The following is a 17,645-nucleotide window of genomic DNA, read 5'->3' on the forward strand; positions in this document are numbered from 1 at the left end:
TCACCTGCCAAATGGGGGTATTAATAAAGCCTCCCACCATCACCTGACCTGGTTACCTGGGGCCGGTTTGAATAAGACTGGGCATATCCAAGCACAGAGCCTCGCAAAGGTCTTCAACTCCTTTAACTCTCTTCCCAAACCCTGGGCTGGAAGTAGCTGGGACCCAAGTGCGACTGGGGCTCTGCGCCAAGCGGAGGGGTCCCCTTCACCACTACCCCCAACCCCCCGCCAGGCGCTACTGCGGGCCACGGGGGCGCTTGAGTGTCTTCAGGGGTGAAGACCAGGTGAGCTTGATGCTGAAAGGACGGGGAAGGGACCAAGTGGGTCTGCGACGCCGAGCTCTCTGCCGCCCCTCCCGCGTGTCCCGCCGCGCCGCAGGCCGCTCGGGACCATATTTAGTCAGGGGGAGCGGGCAGCCCCGGGCTGGTATGCGGCGCTGGGAATTCCGCTGGAAGGAGCCCGCGCCTGCCCTTTTTGGGTTGTCTCCCGCCCAGAGCCCCCCGCCCGCCCGCCGCCCCCGGGGAGGGAGGACCAGCTGGACCGGGAACCTCGGAGCCGGTGCCGAGCGCGGAGCGGGGCGTCGGGCTGCCCGCGGGTCCCCGGCCTGGCGCGGGGCCAGCCCACGGCCTCGGCTTCCTTTTATGGCCTGTGTGCGTGCGTGTGACAGAGAGGAGACGGGAAGACGGAGAGCCAGGCAGAGAGAGACGAGCCAGGGACACAGAGACCAGAGACCGCGGTACCTACGGGAGAGACAGGGACCAGAGACACAGAGACCATGGCCAGAGTTGGGCATATGAGAGACTGTAGGAGAGAAACAGTGAAGGACAGAGTGACAGAGATAGTGACAAAAAAGACAGAAGACAGGAAGAAACGGTGATGGAGACACAGTATCAGACAATGAGGAGATGGGGGAGGGATGAGGGGTTGGTAATGGTACCAAGAGGGGGAGAGGCGGGGGTAGGATTTTCGGCAGCTTCTACGTTTGCAAGAACTTCCTGGGACCGATAGGAGCACTTGCCAGGGCGAGGTCCCGGCCAATGCGCATTCCCTTTGTATCCCGACCAGCACCTTGCAAACTACATTATCACACACGTTTCAGCTGCGGACCCTGAGGCTGGGGAGGGAATTGACTTGCCTGAGGTCACAGAGGCAGCGAATGAGCACGGGGGGGGGGGGGGGGGTTTCAAGTGACAAGAATGGGATTTTTTTTTCCTCTTGTGGGTGGAGGTGGGGATGGCAAGTTGGGAAAAGTAAAAACTTCCCCTTCCCGCACAATTCCCAGCAGTCGGGGGCTCCTGCCTTGCACTTTGCAAAGCTCAAAAAATAAAAAAAATTTAAAAATCCCCTTTTCTACCATTTATGCAGCACGGCCAGCTCCCTTTCAAGACAGCGGGAGGCGAATAAAATGGGGAACGGAGAGGTGTCAACTTAATCCCTCCAGGGGGGAGGAAGCGGTTAAAAGCCCCTTCGGCTGAAACAGACTCAGGGAAGCAATTCTCAAGCATCCCCCATAGACGCTGGCCACTCGACCCTTTTTCTAGGGACCCAGAGTCTCGCTGACTGTCCCAGAGCCGAGGCTGAAACACCTGCCCGAACGCTTCTGCGGGGTGTGCCCTTGCGGGTGGCCTCCGCCTTGGCCCCGCGCGTCGCGGCCGCCGATGGTGCGCGCTCCTCCCAGCGCCGCAGGTGCGCCCAAGGGCCTGGACGAAAGCCCAGCTTCTCGGCCCTGCAGGGGGCGCTGCGGAGGGAGCAGTGCGGGACCCTCCCCCACTCCGCCTCCTGGGCGGTCTCCCCCCCTTCGCACCCGCAGGCAGCTCCGGGTCTATAAAGAGGCGTCTCAGGCGAGCCTGGAGATTTGGACGCCCCTGCCTGGGAGGTGTGCCAGATCTGAGCTCTCCATCCAGTTTCTTCTCCGTTATCCCCCCAGTGGGAGATCTGTAAGTAGGGTGTCCTGGTGGGCAGAAGGGGAATTGGTCGGGGGTTTGAGGGTCCTCCAGGGCATCCAGGGGCTGGGCAGCGGTGAGATGTGTCCATTGCCCTCCTCTTTGGGACTGTGGTGAGAGGGTGGGGGTTCACAATTTTTCTCTCTGCCCCATCACCCTAGATTTCCCCCAAACCAGCAATGATAAGTGTCACTGTGGGGTACTTATGAAAGACGACAGACCACGCCTGGGCACAACTCCAGTTAGACTAGCATCTCTAGAAAAGCTTAAAAAGAATCCCAGATGATTCTTGTTAAGAGGCAAATCTGGGAGATGTACTTTCTTACAAATCTCAGAGGTTCAGCCTCAACAGCCAGGCTTTGAACTTATGTTCTAGTCACAAAAACAGTGCAGTGGAATGTCACCAAAAAGCCATTTCTATCAGTCACTCCAGGTGCCACTTCACCTGGATTTGGAAGCACTGCCTGGTTCTGCTAAGGCATTAACTCAGTTAAAAACACATGGGCACCAACTCCCGCAGAGAGGACAGTATCTGTCATCAATCCAGAGGATGTGCTTGTTGATAACCCAGGAGAAACAGGCTGGTTATGATCCGGTTCACTTATTACAGCCCAGTTTTCTTCCAGACCCCTTCCTCCAAATTAAAAATTCGCCCAAGTTAACCCCGAGGGTCTCAAATATGCAGAGTGATGCCAAAGTCCTCATTTGCCTCCATGACCTGCAGGTGCATTAAATAAGACTGCAGTGGGCTTTTCTGCAGAGCAGCCTCAGCCTCAGAGAGTGGGCAAAGAAAAAGTGTGGCTACTGCTTATTTTAAGTTTTCTTCCTGCACAGAGAACTGGCAGGGATTTTGCTGCTTGAGGAGAGGCACCATTCAAAGCCATACTTGTCAAGAAGTAAAAGAAAATATTTAGAAACCTGAGACAGGGAGTGATTAGTTACAGTATTAAGAACTGATAGACTAAATTGCAGACTGGCCAGAGTTTAGCAAAGGGAAGGCAGGCCAGCTGTTAGTAAACTTCCTTGCATAGTTTTGTTTTGTTTGGTGCAGTCTTCTTCCTCCGTTTGGTTTCCTTAAAGCTCCCATTGTAGAATTTTTATAGAGGGGGAGCTTGAAGATGCTGAGCTGAAAGTCATTAGATGGCAGTGTATAAGATAGGATGTTGAATATCTGTGGAAGGAAAAGCAGTCTTTCCTTAGCACTTTCCCACTGAATTCGCTACCACTGATGGAGCATTTATATGCCAGGCACCGTAGCAGTGTTTGACTTGCTGTATCTCATTTAATTATTGCAACCACCTTTTAAAGGAGGCATTATGGTGCCTGATTAGTACACAAGGCAGCTGAGGCTCAGAGAGGTTCAGTAACTTGCCCAGTATGACACAGCTAGCAAGTGGTAGACCCTATTCCTGGGTCTGCCTGATGCCAAGTCTATACCCTTGACCCCACCATCTTTTTTTATCATGAGCAAAAACTCTGTCGGAGTCGGGTTTCTGGTGGGAACAAATGTTTCCAAGTGTTTATCATCTTCTCTTTGAAGAAAACATAAACTGACCTTTTGCCAGTTTAAAATAAAAGGCACTGTTTGTCCCTTGGTGGTGTGGTAATCATCTGGCCCGATGACCTTAGGTGGGCTGTCATCCCCAGAGTCTAGAACTTGAATTAGCTGGGCCTTCCTGGAGAAGCTTCTTTGATCCACCTTGTAAACACCATGTTTTTTTTATTTTCTTGTCTGAAATAGATGTGTTATGCCGTACAAGGTAGTTGTTATCATTACATTTCTGTGTGAGGGCTGAGATTGAGGCAAACATGCCCATTTATGGTAACATTTTCCATGAGGCCATCCCCAGCCCCCTCGCAAATTAGCCTTGTATTGCAGCTTTGTTGGTTGGGACTCTGGGGATTTCTCTGCCCTTGTCCTTCCCGTTCAGGACCAAGTAGAGGAGCCCGGAGGAGAAGGCATTGGGAGGAAAGGGGAATCAGTTTTTCCTACTCTCTTATTTGGAAGTTTTATTCGGGGGTGGGGTTGTCGCCCTTCCTCAGAACGATAGATCCAACCAAGCAGGTGAATATTAAGCTTGTAATTCTCAAATCAGATATATATTAGATTTTTCTGGAAAACCAAGTCCAATTTTAAATCCATTGGAATCCTAGACTGTCACAAGCAAATTTAGAAATCCCCCACACTGGCCTTCCCAAACATCAGTTTTCCTATCTGTGAAATGGAGCTAATGAGGATAGCTAATGTTAGTCAAGCACCTTTGCCAGACAGTGTGCTAAACCCTTCACTGGCATCGGTTACTGTCTTCACAACAACCTTTGGAGTAGATGCTGTTATTATGGGTGCTGTTTTATGAATGCGGAGTCTCAGTACCTTGGTCAGGATAACTCGATGAGCCAATGAGGAAGACAGTTCTACAAAGCTAGCTCTTTCTAACTCCAGAGCCTACAGGATTACTCTGTTGGGAGGCTTAACTGGGATAATGCCCATGAAGGGCTGAGCACAGTGCCTGGCCCCTGGTCAACATCAACATCAGTGGATGGTTATTTATAGTATCCATGACCAGAGTCTTTAAGGATCTTGCTCAGTGAAGCACAGCTGGTCCTTGGCAGAACCCAGGAAGCCTGTTGTGTGGTCTTTCCATAAAGAAGAAATTTGTTCCTAATTTTTCTTTTGTGTGATCTCTTTTCATAAACTCAATTCTTATTTGAGCTCAAGGTGGTAACTGGTGGTAAAATTTTCTATTTTAGTATGGCCACGCTTCCTCACCTGTGTCAGGAACGTGACAAATTCCAGTTATATTGGCCCACTTGTGATTCATTTAGGAGCTTCCACCTGTGAGTGGAAGAAGCCTGTCTGGCTTTCACAGCGGCCCTTCTCTCTGAGGTCTCCTCCCCTACCCCCGACCTGTAAGCACATTGAACCACGGCCACAGGCGGAGGGAAGGACGAGTTGGGAGAGGGCCTAGCAGGAATCGCAAAGAACATCTGGGTGGAGCAGAAGATGCAGGAAGAAGCTAGTGCTGTCCGCTGTATCTGCAGGAGGGAGTTGGGTATCTCTGACTTATGTCAGCGCTTCAGGGGCTTGGGAGGGACAGTCCCCATCAGAGTCCCTCAGACAGGGCCATAGGACTCGCCACCTGCTCACCCATGCAGGCTTGGCTTCCTCCCTCTGCTAAGCATGCAGCCAGGAGCACAGGTGCCCAGAAGGGGCCAGTGTCGGAGCCCACCGGGGTCGCTGTAGCCATTCCCCACTCTCTAGGTAGAATGCCTTCCTCCCACCCCCCACTCCCCATCTCTAAATGTCACCATGGTTAATGTACTTTTGTGCTTCTTTCTAAAACTTTTCTCTGTCAAATCTTCCTTTTACACAAATATTGGCATTCTGTAAATTATTTTTCCCCCGCATAATTACATATTTTTAACATCTTTCTATATCAGCACATTTTGGGGGTTTTCTTTTTATCGGCTGCATGACCATTACATGGAAGTACAGCATCGTACTGAAATAACCCCTTATTGAAAAACACCAGTTTCACTCCTCCATTTCTTATAAACAGGACTCCAGGGGAACATCCTCGTGTATCTATTTTTGCCTAATTATATGATTTATCCGTAGGATAAAGTCCCAGAAATGCAGTTGCTAAGTTAGAGACCAGACACATTTAAAATGGATAGATATTCCTGAGTGGTCCTCCAAGGACACTAGATTTAAACTTCTGATGGTCACATATGAGACTGTCCATTGGTATTTAAGCTGTGCTCTGCCAGAGTGGTAAGACACAAAATACAACGGGCCTTATGGCCAGAAATGACCAGTTCTCTCTATCCGCAAAGCATCCTCCAGAGGAGTTACCACACCTCGTGCTAACCAAGCTCTCTTTGTAGCTAGGAAAAAATAATTTAGCTTTACTAATGAAAAGAACTTTCTGGAGTTACTTTAGAAACAGTATGCAAATGAGTTAGGCAGTTATAAGGCAATGTTGAAATGGCAGGTTTCCCACTCACCTTTTCCCTGTTAAGGTGAGGTCAGGCTTCCTTGGCAGGATGAGGGAGATCATTTTGAAAAATGAGGGTGTGGTTGGTGGGGAGCTGGCTACAGGGCCAGGCCATGGTGCAAAGGAGAGATTTTATGCTAAGAGGAGATTGGGTGTCAGACAGATCTGAGTTCAAATCCTAGCTCCAAGTTTTACAAGCCAAGGCCTTTAGTTTTCTTTTCTGGACCTTGGTAGTATTGTAGGAATAATAAATAATGCCCACCTCGCTGAACACTTACGAGATATGGTGAGATCATGTATATAATACATTGCCTTGCCCGATACCCCATGAATAGAAGAGTTCCAATAACTATAGCAGCTGTTATTAATAACAGATTTAGAGTCCCAGCAGCCTCATGGGGACAGTTTGGGGCACGGAGAATGGATGCATCTAGGGAGTCCAGTCCCTCGCCTGCCTTCCTCTGCACGCTTGGCTCCGCCCACACCTGGGCCAGGCCTTGAACTAATTTCTCCACTTTAGAGGCCCTTCCAGCTGGTGGGTTGTGTCTTAGATCAGGCCCAGAGGCTTTCATTTTACTTGCATGGCATTTGCAATGTGCAGTGATTTCATTGTAAGGGTGAGTATTTTATACCTAAATTCAGACTTTGGGTCTATTGAAAATCTGTCATATAGGGTCACATCCTTGCTAGGTGACAGGAGCAAGAGTCCATCTGCCACCCTCTTTGGAGACGCAAGAGGGCTCTGCCCGGCCACCTCCGGCCTGGGTCACTCTGCATTGCTTACCTGACCCTGGAGGCATTTGGGTCTGTGTCCAAAAATCTTGCACCCGTGGCTTGGCAGTAAATATTCTGATGGAAGTGGTGACCAGGCCAGATGTTCAAATCCTATACTCTGGGCTCTGGAGTATTTTATTCATTTAATTAATGCAGAAGCAAAAGGGGACATTGCCTTTTACCCTTGAGTTCCTCTGGGAAAAATAAAATTGATGCTAAAACAAACTAAAGCAGCTGACTATTCTTAATTGGTCCAGTTTCAACCCTTTAACCCAGAATCACAGATACCATAAAATGTTAGAGCTAGGGCAGTCCTTTTTTTTTCTTTTTTTTTTCCCCTCCCAAATGAAAAACATAACAGAGGGAGAGTGACTTTCTCAGAGTCACCCAGTGAGTCTGGAGCAGAGCTGAGACTTGTAACCCTGTGGTCTTATAGAGGCTAAGGAACAGCTTGTTTGCACCTGGAGTGAAGCCGCGTGTTGTTGGGAAGGACTGTGTTGGGGCTGACACACGTAGCTGTGTCAAACATTGCTAATGCCTGATCCTGTCCTTTGCTTGTGACAGAGTCCTTTGCTTTTATCAGAACATTCAAGAGCAGCCCTTGATCATGAACTGTACTTAGTATTCATCAGTCTTATGTCATAATCCTGGAGGTGTCCTTTCAGCCCTCGGAGCTGATGCAAGATGTGGGCAGGGGAGGCGGAGGCAGAGGAGGGCTTGGAGAGGAAGAACCAGGTGCTGGGTGGTCCTCGATTTTTGGCCATCTGGGCAGTCGTCTCTTGTCAGATCCGAGGTGACCTTCTGCAGCTGACATTCCAGGCTGGTGTTGACTAGCGACTATCCTCAGCTTTAATTGTCTTTCCCAAGAGCCGTTTTTTTACTCTAACGCAGTGGTTCTCACTGGGGGCATCTGGCAATGTCTGGAGACATTTTTGGTTGTCATGACCAGGGGAGGGTATGCTCCTCTCATCTAGCGGGTAGAGACCAGAGGTGCTGCAATTCCCAGGACAGCCCCCACCCCCATCGAAGGATTAGCCAGCCCCATTGTCAACGGTCTTGAGATCGGAAAACCTTGCTCTAAATGAAAGACCACTGCAGAGAGCAGCAGACCAAGCTTTGCTTCCCTTCGGCGTCGGGAGAATTCTGGCACGGACTGTGGCCTCTGATCTCCGCTGCCGTGTTGCAAGCTACCTTTCATTCTGCGCTGGCCTCGCCTCGTGTCCGACCCGACACTTTCTGCCCGACTGTCCACCATTCAAGGTTCTGGGTGCAAGCTGAGGCAAATCCTTACAACAATAAAACCGAGTTACCCAGAGCCCTCCAGTTGCCAAGTCTGCTCCAGGTTGTGTGCTGTGCATGCCTGGGTTTCCTTCAGGCCTCAGGTTCTCTGCATGTTTCCAAGGGGGGACAAAGCAGAAGAGATGACTTTGAAAAAATATTTTTGTTAGATTTCACTGTATCTAGCTGTGCCACGATGGGCAACTTACTCAACCTCTTGTGCCTCTGTTTCCTCATCTGTAAACCAGAGGTCATGGTGCCTCTCATGGGGTTTTTGAGGGGATTAAATGAGATAAAGCTGACGCTCAATAAACTTTAACAGCTGTGATTACTAATATTGTAATATTAATTTGCTAGGCTTGCTGAATTTTCTCACGGGCAAATCTGTGGGATTTCATCAGTGTTTAGTGGGAAAAGATGTCTGTGGCCAAATGTTTTGGGGAGCTCTGGGTTCAAAGGAGTGAAGTAGCTTTTGGTGGGGGGCTGCCAGGACCTTGGATGTCCTGGTGAGTGTTCTGCTCAGCGAGGCGGAGGCAATATGGAGCACTTTTCAAACGGATTTGCCCACAGAGCTGGTTTTCTCTTTGAAGAGTGTCTCAACCTCCCTAAATCCCACCCCACTCCCACCCCCACCCCAAGTATTTCAAGGGATTCGGGTTCCAAGGCGCATACTCTGGGAAACATCTTTCTCGGGCAAAGCCAAGCTCTTCTTTTCCTTCTTCCCTGTGACCAAAGCAGATGTCACACATCGTAACTGTCACAGGCATGAAAGCCCTGGGAAGCAAGCCAGTTTCCCTCTCTCCTTTTTTGGACCGAGACCGACTCTTTGCACTTGATCTCGTTTGTGTTACTGAGCCCTGGATTAGGCGGGCTTCTTGCCCATGGGGATTCCAGTGTCCTTTTATTTTTCCGTTGTATTTTGCGCTGTTTTCCTGACTCTTAAGGCAGCTCCCCAACCTTGCAATGAGAAAGAGCCCAATGAATTCAATGAAAAGAAAAATAAAAAGTCTTAACCTTAAAAGAAAAAAAGAGCCTACTTAGTTGCCATGCTTCTGGGAACAAATGAAACCCTTGTCCTGGCCTCTTGAGAATAATCAGCTACCATTTAGAAACTTTTTGTTGATTGAGCAATAATACTGATGTACTTAATACTGCTGAACTGCGCAATTAAGTGGTTACGGTGGTAAATTTTATGTTCTGTGCATTTTGCCGTAATTAAAGATACAAAGGAGAAGGGAAGAAAGAAAACCAAAATTTTTCACAGCAGTGTACTTTATATCCAGAAAGGACGCATACACCTGTGGGCCCGCAACTGGCGGAATTTTCACAAGGTGCACACCCCATGCAGCCGGCGCTCGGAGGGACAAACAGCGTCAGCCCTGGCCGGTGTGGCTCAGTCGCTCGGGTGCTGTCCTGTGCACCAGGAGTTTGCCGGTTCGATTCCTGATCAGGGCACACGCCCGGGTTGCAGGCTCGATCCCTGGGGCATGCAGGAGACAGCTGATCAATGTTTCTCTTTCTCTCTGATGTTTCTCTCTCTCTCTCTCCCTTTCCCTTCCTCACTCTCTAAAAAGCAAAATATTCTTTAAAAAAAAAAAAAAAAAAAAAAGGAACAGGACGTCAAGCCTGTGTGGGAGGCAGAAGAACAGAGTAAGCAATCAGACCTGGGTTCAGATTCTAGCTTTGCCACTTTTTCTCTGTGTGACTTGAGGCAGATTCCTTCACCTCTCTGAGCCTTGGTTTCCATATCTATAAGGCGGAGCTTATCATGAAACCTAACTCCAGAGGCCGTGTTGATGTTACCTGGTGGTTCTGCATGTGAAGGATTTAGCCCAGAGCCTGGAAGGGGTCCTTGAGTATAACTGTCGCTGTTGGTGTTCAGCAAACTCCGCTCTGGGTTTGACACACAGGCCAAATGGGAGATGGTGCGATACTGACAATGCTTACAAGTAGGAGGTAGTTTTAGAAATTTCACATAGCAATGTGTTTTTTTTTTTTAAGGAAAAATGTCAAACATGCAAAAGTAGACAGAATAGCATAAGCATCTATCAGCACCTGAGCCAATCTTGTTTCCTCTCCACCCCATTCCTTTCCTCCCTGCACTGATTATTTTGAGATAAACCCCAGGTTTATCATTTCCTCTATCAGTACTTCCAAATGTCTCTAAAAGGAAAGGATCTCTAAGCACATGAAATCACAGTACCATTTTCACAAAGAATTTCACAGATTCCCTAATATAAAAGACAGTGAGTCAATGTTCAAATTTTCCCAATTATCTCATAAATTTTTCATTTGGGAGGTCTTGTCAAATTTTTTTTTTCTTTCTGGCAATGACATTTAATTCCTCAATGCTTTCCATTTAACGGGTGGCTTTTTATAAGTACAGTATATACCTTTATTTGTGATTTTTCCTGTGTGTGATGTGGATGTGGGGGAGTTCTTTCCCTGCCTCTATCTGTGTTTATCTTTTATTGTACTTGTTTGGATTTTTCATTATGAAAAATTTCAAACATATGCAAAAGTAAAGAGAATGGTATGACACCCACTCTCTCAGGCACCTGTCACCCAGCTTCAGTCATTATCACACCTGAAGCCAGTTTTATTTCATCGCCACCCTCCTCCCATTTCTCTTATGTGCCGTAAAGTTCCTTCTAATCTATAGGTTACCCTGCTTTTTTTTTGTACTTTGTTAGAGAAACTGAGTCATCTGTGCTATGCTTTCTCCCACCTTTTGGACTTGGTTGCATGCCCATGACATTGTTCCGCATGTTCCCTGTGCCCTGCGTTTTCTGTAAACAGATGTTAGAGGCTTCTGCAGCTTTTGCTCCCACCTCTGTTTCCTTTTCGTAAGAACATTTCATTGGTGGTGGCACTTCCTATGAAATCCCATCTGGAGACATGTCATATCTGGTCAACTCTTTCTTTGTGTGATGCCAAGATTAATTAGTAGTCTTAGGTGGTGCCAGCCTGGTCCATGCATTATCAAGTTCTCCATCTGCTTTGCATCTAACTCAGTGGGTCTGAAAGTGGGGACCCCAGATCAGCATCCTTTGCCTCACCTGGAAGCTTGTCAGACAAGTGCAGATCCATGGGCTCATCCCAGATCTGCTGACTCAAGTCCTGGGGTCGGCCCAGCCCTCTGTGATTTCACAACCCTCCACGTGAAGCCAATACATGAGGAGGGTGACCACTAGCCCAACGGTTTTAGCTACTACTGATAGTTACAGCCATGGCCCATTATTTTATTAGGGGTCACAAAATTGCTACATTCTGGCTTTATCATTTTGTCTACATTTATTAGTTGGAATTCTTCCAAGTAGAAGGGAGTACTTTTTTATAACAGTGAAAGTGGAATAAGGGGAGGAAGCTATTGGACTTACTAAGTTCCAAGAGAAAATCAAAAACAAATTTTTAAATTGAATTTATTGGGGTGAGAATGGTTAATAAAAACGCAGGAAATGTGATTGCTAAACTCAGGACAATGTATATTCTCTACTAGTCTTTATTTCTCTTTTGAATAATGGAAGTGATTATTCAGATTGAGGGAATGATTTACTCATTTCATCTTTTTGAAAAATGAGCTAGTTACTAGATCTGGTCTCCCAGGAGAAATAACCATCCCTCTGAGCACATCAGCTTCTTGTTTTTATTGTTATTTTCATTCCTGAAAGAGAAAAGTAGGGATTGGAGCATCTGCCCCTCTGATTTTGCCTTGCAAAGTCTGTGTTTCAGGCCTGGCTGCCCAGCTCCAGGGCCCATTCATTCCTTTTTATGGCTGAGTAATATTCCATCGTATGGACAGACCACATTTTATTCATCCATTCATCTGTTGATGGACATTTGGCTTTTTTATATTTGGGGGCTATTATGGATAACGCTTCTATGAACATTCATTTTTCATTTCTCTTGGGTGTATACCTAGGAATGGAACTGTTGGATCACGTGGTAACTGTGTTATCCGTCTGAGGACCCTTTCCCTTTTATTTTTACAGTAAGCAACAAGACCTGAATATCTTCCTGTGTCAACACACATAGACATATTTCTTGCTTCATGACCCCTGGATAGGAATTTCATTGCATGGAAACACCGTGGTTTGCATATCTAGTGCCTTGTTGATGAACAATAGGCAGCGAGGCAGATCTTTCCTTGAAGGGCCTGGTCTTTTCCATTCTTTGACAACATAAACAGTACCACAGGGGACACCCTTGTACTTTGTGGAACATTTCTTCAGACGGTAATCACAGACATGGTGAGGTGAGAGCTTAGTTCTGGCCTAATTCTGACCCTGTCCCCTTACCCCACAGGGGACCAACCAGGCACCATGGCGCAGAAGGGCCAGCTCAGTGACGATGAGAAGTTCCTCTTCGTGGACAAAAACTTCATCAACAGCCCCGTGGCCCAGGCGGACTGGGCTGCCAAGAAGCTGGTGTGGATCCCTTCGGAGAAGCAGGGCTTCGAGGCAGCCAGCATCAAGGAGGAGAAGGGCGACGAGGTGATCGTGGAGCTGGTGGAGAATGGCAAGAAGGTGACAGTCGGCAAAGATGACATCCAGAAGATGAACCCGCCCAAGTTCTCCAAGGTGGAGGACATGGCAGAGCTCACGTGCCTCAATGAAGCCTCCGTGCTGCACAACCTGAGGGAGAGGTACTTCTCGGGACTCATCTACGTGAGTATCTTGGGGCAGCTGGCCCCTTCTTCCTGGCCTCCTGTACCCCTGGGAAGGGAGAGGTTTACAGAAGCGTTCAGGGTGCCGGTTAGGAAGCCAAAGGCCTCACTGAGGGCGTCTGTACAGTGAGATAGAATCATTCAGACCTGGGCCCAAATCTCAGTCCTGCATTTCCTAGTTCTGACATCGAACAGGTTATTGAACCACTTGAAGCCTCGGTTTTTCTATCTGTAGAATGGGGATAACCACCCTTCCCATGTGAAAGGTGGTGCAAAGGTTCCACATGATCACATAGGCAGAGTGCCAAGGTGCATGGTAAACACTCAGTGGGTTTCGGTGAAGTGGTTCCCGGCTCTTTCTCCATCTTGGAGATGAAGATCTCTCACCTCCGTGGAAAGGCTGGTTCATCCTGGCAGCCAGCTGGAGGGAGACATGAGGATCTGGCCAGGCTCTGTGGAGGCCTTCCCTGCCACAGATGGGAAAGCCCAAACTGGACTCGACTATGCAGACCAGAGTGGGCTAGAGCTGCACTGTCCAATATGGTAGCCACCAACCACATGTGGCTAACTGAATTTGGATGTAAATTAAAAATCAATACTTAAAAATTCATTTCTTCAGTTGTACTGGCCACATGTCAAGTGCCCAACAGGCACCAGTGGCTACTGGCTAGATAGCACAGGGGTAAAATATTCCCATAGGGGTAAAATATTCCCACCATCACAGAAAGTTCTGTTGGACTAGATGATGGGGTTGGGTGACTCAGAGGGCACAGATTCCTTGTGGGGTTAGACCAGGCCTCCAGGACATAAAGGGACATGGTAACACTGTGATGCCAGATGGGTGGGCAGGGTCCCCCAGCCCAGCGTTTGTCTGTCTGGCTTCTGAGAAAGGGCATGCTAATCCCTTGGACAAGTCACCTAATTTCTATGGAATTTCATTTCCTTCTCTGCAAAATGAACACACAGATAGTACCAGCCTCACCAAGTGATTACTCTAAAGAGAAAGTACTTGGCCTGCCTCCTGGCACCTTGAAGGTGCTCAGAATGCTAGGTGGTGGTATTATTGTTGGTTTTGTCGTTGGTACGGTCATTTCTGCTATTATTAGTCAGATGTTCTTGGCTCCTTTGTAAACTTGTGGGAACAGGCACTTCCATCATTGTGCCCTCTGGTCCTGCCCTTTACGTTTTGCCACAGAAAAATTATAAAAAGCCCTTTGTCATCTCAAAGTGTCCTGCAGATTTTTTTCCTAATTAGGAAAATAAAACACATTCATTACAGAAGACTTGGAAAGTTTAGAAAAGCCCAGCAAATACAAATTGCTCCCCCAGAGCTAACAGCGTGGTGTCTGTCTTTTTGACAGTGGTTCATGTCTGCCTGTTTAAAAGCCTCTGCTCGTTGGCTGGTGACCTGTTCTTTTCTCCATGTAAAAGTCCTCACTGAGCATTCCCACATCTGTTATAACTCCCCAGCCCCAATACCCTTTTAAGGACTGTGTAGTCTACCCCACGGATGTACCATCATTGGTCATCCATTCTTCTAATGGATAGTTCACACAGGGTTTCGGTGGCTTTTTATAAGAGCCAAGGGGGCAGAAGGGAGCAACTCCTAATTATTTAAATTCCTCCTCTAATCCAGGCTCTGTACCTTGCTGTACTTTATCTCATTTAATCAACACAACCTCCACTGAGTAAGTATGCTTGTCCCATTTTACTGGAGAGCAAGCTGAGGCTCGGAGTGCTAAAGGCCATCCTTACTTCCCTAGCTAAGCCAGGAAGTCCCTTTTGTCCAGGGCACTCCCTGTGTGGAAATGTATCAACCTGGGCCGTCAGTACAGGAGCCGCGTTTCTAAGGACACCAGTCTGCAGGGAGCTGGAGGGAAAATTGGGCTCCTTCGGGACCAGGTCTCTCACTTAAGATGTGCCATCTCTATCCAGAGAAGTCAAGGTCAAGCCTGTGTGTGAATCTTACCTGCTGTCCTCTGACACACTGTTTGAGCCCAAAATAGAAATCAGAAAAAAAAAAATGAGGGGTTTCTGAAGGTCCCAAGACCCAGAATATCTTCTGACAGCAGATTAAAAACTGAATCAAAGTTTGAGATTCCTGCCATGCTTCTCCGGACGGATTAGATGAAGTGTTTCAGCCTTGTGACCACGTGCCTTCTGCCTTGATCCTTTCTGGTCTATTTAGTCACTTACATAGAAACCGCTGTTCATGACGGAGAGATGCAGAAGGAAGGGGGGCAGGTTAACAGGTGGCTGGTGGGGTGATGCTAAGGCACCTGGGTGTGCCCAACTGTGCCCTTGGTGACAAAGAGAACTTTCCCCCCCGCTCTGCAAGGCTCCCCTCACCTGCTGCACCTTCAAGAAGGTGCTGGCAGCCGCCTTGTCCTCTTGGCTCTGGAAGAGTCTGTAGGAGCCAGAGGGTCCTGGCTCCTTACCTTAGAGATGCAGGTCCTGGGCTCAGCCACGCCCAGTCTTGCCTGAGCTGCCACAGGTTGCTCTTGGCACCCGTGGGGCGTGGATATATTTCTGGTTCCTGGTCCAGCGCTCCGTTGCCCTTCTGCATGGGTCATGGGCTGGGCTCTCTCTGCCTGGAGTTTTCCATGATGTAGCAATCAGCCCTGTCCCTGGTATTGGCTGAGAGATGGGACAAAGGTTTCAGGTGGCAGGAGCTCAGTGAAGGTGTGGCCTTGCCTGTGCTGCTACTGCCCCAAATCTTCCCCAGCCCATTTCATCCATTACGACACTGATGAGAGCAAAGCTTGGGGCCCACGCTGACGTGCAGTGGCTGAGGCGGAGACTGACGTGACTTGCCTGGGAAGGGACCCGGATCAGACTCCAGGCGTGTGTGCTCTTCCCTCTCCTGCTCCCTCTCTGTGGGGTGCTGAGGAGTCGCAGGGCCCAGTCCCGGCCCCGAGGTTGTGGCTTTTTTTTTTATTAAGGGGAGGGGAAGATAAGACACACTAGATGCAAATATATGACATGGATATATCGTTTTAGATAAATGGATAAAGAAAAGGTGATATATCCACACAATGGAATATTACTCAGCTCTAAAAAAGGAAGGCAATCCTGTCATATGGGACAACATGGATGAGCCCGGAGGACGAGGTGCAGAGTGACATAAGCCAGTCACAGAAGGGCACACACTGCATGATCCCACTTATATGAGGAATGTGAAATGGGCAATCTCAGAGACTCTGAGAGGGGAGTGGACGTTGCCAGGGGCTGACAGAGGAGGAAACGGGGTTTGTATCAATGGGCATGAAGTTCTGTTGAGCAAGATGAATGAGCTCTAGAGATCCGCCGCACAACACTGTGCCTGTAGTCAACATTACTGCTCTGTGCACTTAACATGAGACCCACCCTCTTCACCAAGTTTTAAGTGTTCTTACTAAAAAACTTTTCCCCTAAAACATGGGATTTTAAACTCAGTGCCTGTAAATAGGCACTAGGGAGTTTGTGAGCCTCCTGAGATTTAAGGAAAAGTGTGTGCATATGTACACTCTTCTTTGGATGGGGGTGGGGGGGGCGTGGGGGGGGGTCTTAGCTTTCATTAGACTCTCAAAGGAGCTTTATCCCCAGGACAATGAAGGCAACTAGTAGTCATTTAAGATTTACTATGTTAAGAGTTGATACTAACTTATTATTGCCTCTACCACTATTTTTTATGGAAGAGATATATACTATTATTGAGCCCCATTTGGCAGATAAAGAAACTGAGGCTTAGAAAAGTTAAGTAACTTGATGAGAAACAGCTGGGTCCTAAACTCAGAAAGGCTGGCCCTAGGACCAGTGCTTTTAGCTGCCGTCTCATTTAATCTTTCCAATGAACCTATGAGACAGAGGCTACTACCCCATTTTAGAGACCAGGCCACTGAGGCTCAGATGTGCTCAGTTCCTTCACAGGAAGTGGGCAGAGCTGGCATTCAGGCAAGTCTGTCTGCCTCCAGGGCGGAGTGAGTACTTGGGATGGCGAAGGACCCTAGGGTATCAGGAGGCTTAGAGCGGAGATGATGTATGTGGGCTAGTGCAGGCAGGGATGGTGCCATGGGCGTCATTAGCTTTGAGTTGGGCATACTTTAAGTACACAGAAGGAAGGAATTTATGCTTTTATTATGATTTCTTGAGCACCTACTAGGTGCTAAGCCAGAGATCACAAGCTGTTGGTCCAGAGTGAGGGACTCAAAAAATTGAGTTAATTTGACATATTAAAAAAAGCAAAAGAAAACATCAGTTTCAGGCATTGCTTGAAACAGCAGAGGACCTGGCACCCCTGGACCCAGGGTGCCAGGTAACAGTTCCTGTTAGATGGGCTGTGTGTACTCTCTTTTCCCACAAGCCCCACCACTCCCTGTTAACTCCCATACCCTGGGCTGAGTGTTGGTGGCCATTGATTGATCACTGTGCCAATTTTTTTCCCCTCACACCTGGCCCATTTCACTCACATCTTACCTGCTTGGTCCCTGTAGACAGTGGGACATTCCCCCCTGCACTGAGCCCCTGGGATTTGGAACATGATCCAGAGCAAAGGGGGATATACCTTCCTGTTTGTTGGGTCTCCAAGTCCAAATTCCCCACCCATAAACCCAAAAGGACATTTTCCTGCTTCTGATTCCACTGTTCTGGGAAAATCAGGGGGCAAGGAGAGGCCTCCTTCCAAACTCCAGCAGGTGATGATGTTTTCCTCTCAGACTCCTGATCTTAGCCTTCTCTGGAGGGAGTGTCTCCCAGGGGCCCTGTGAGCAAGCTGTGAGCAGAGGCTCCCTGGGTGCCAGAGGGTCCCAGAGGGTGGAAAGAAAATAAGGTTGGAGCCTGCCCTTTGTCGAGCCCTGTAAGCCAGCTGTCCAGACCTTTCAAGGTGTTGCTTCAAAAAACCTCCCCAGCAACACAAGGCTATCCATGCAAAGACCACAAGATAATATTTAAAAATAAGAAGCATGCATCATAAAAATCCAGGGCTCCCTCTCTTTAAAGAGCCCCAGC

General features: G+C 48.2%; 1 protein-coding gene across 4 annotated transcripts in view; it reads left to right on the forward strand.

The window, feature by feature from the left end:
- The first annotated feature begins 12,304 nt into the window (after positions 1-12,304).
- The window catches only part of MYH11 (myosin heavy chain 11), a 91,345-nt gene continuing 86,004 nt past the window's right edge, over positions 12,305-17,645 (forward strand). For all 4 annotated transcript variants that reach the window (XM_016196244.2, XM_087815641.1, XM_087815643.1 and 1 more), the window contains exon 1: positions 12,305-12,660. In XM_016196244.2, the coding sequence (XP_016051730.2) occupies positions 12,316-12,660 (345 nt within the window). In that variant the 5' untranslated portion in view covers positions 12,305-12,315. The remainder of the gene's footprint in view (positions 12,661-17,645) is intronic.

This window comes from Miniopterus natalensis, chromosome 3 (assembly GCF_054644295.1).
Source record: "Miniopterus natalensis isolate mMinNat1 chromosome 3, mMinNat1.hap1, whole genome shotgun sequence".
Classification (NCBI taxonomy): domain Eukaryota; kingdom Metazoa; phylum Chordata; class Mammalia; order Chiroptera; family Miniopteridae; genus Miniopterus; species Miniopterus natalensis.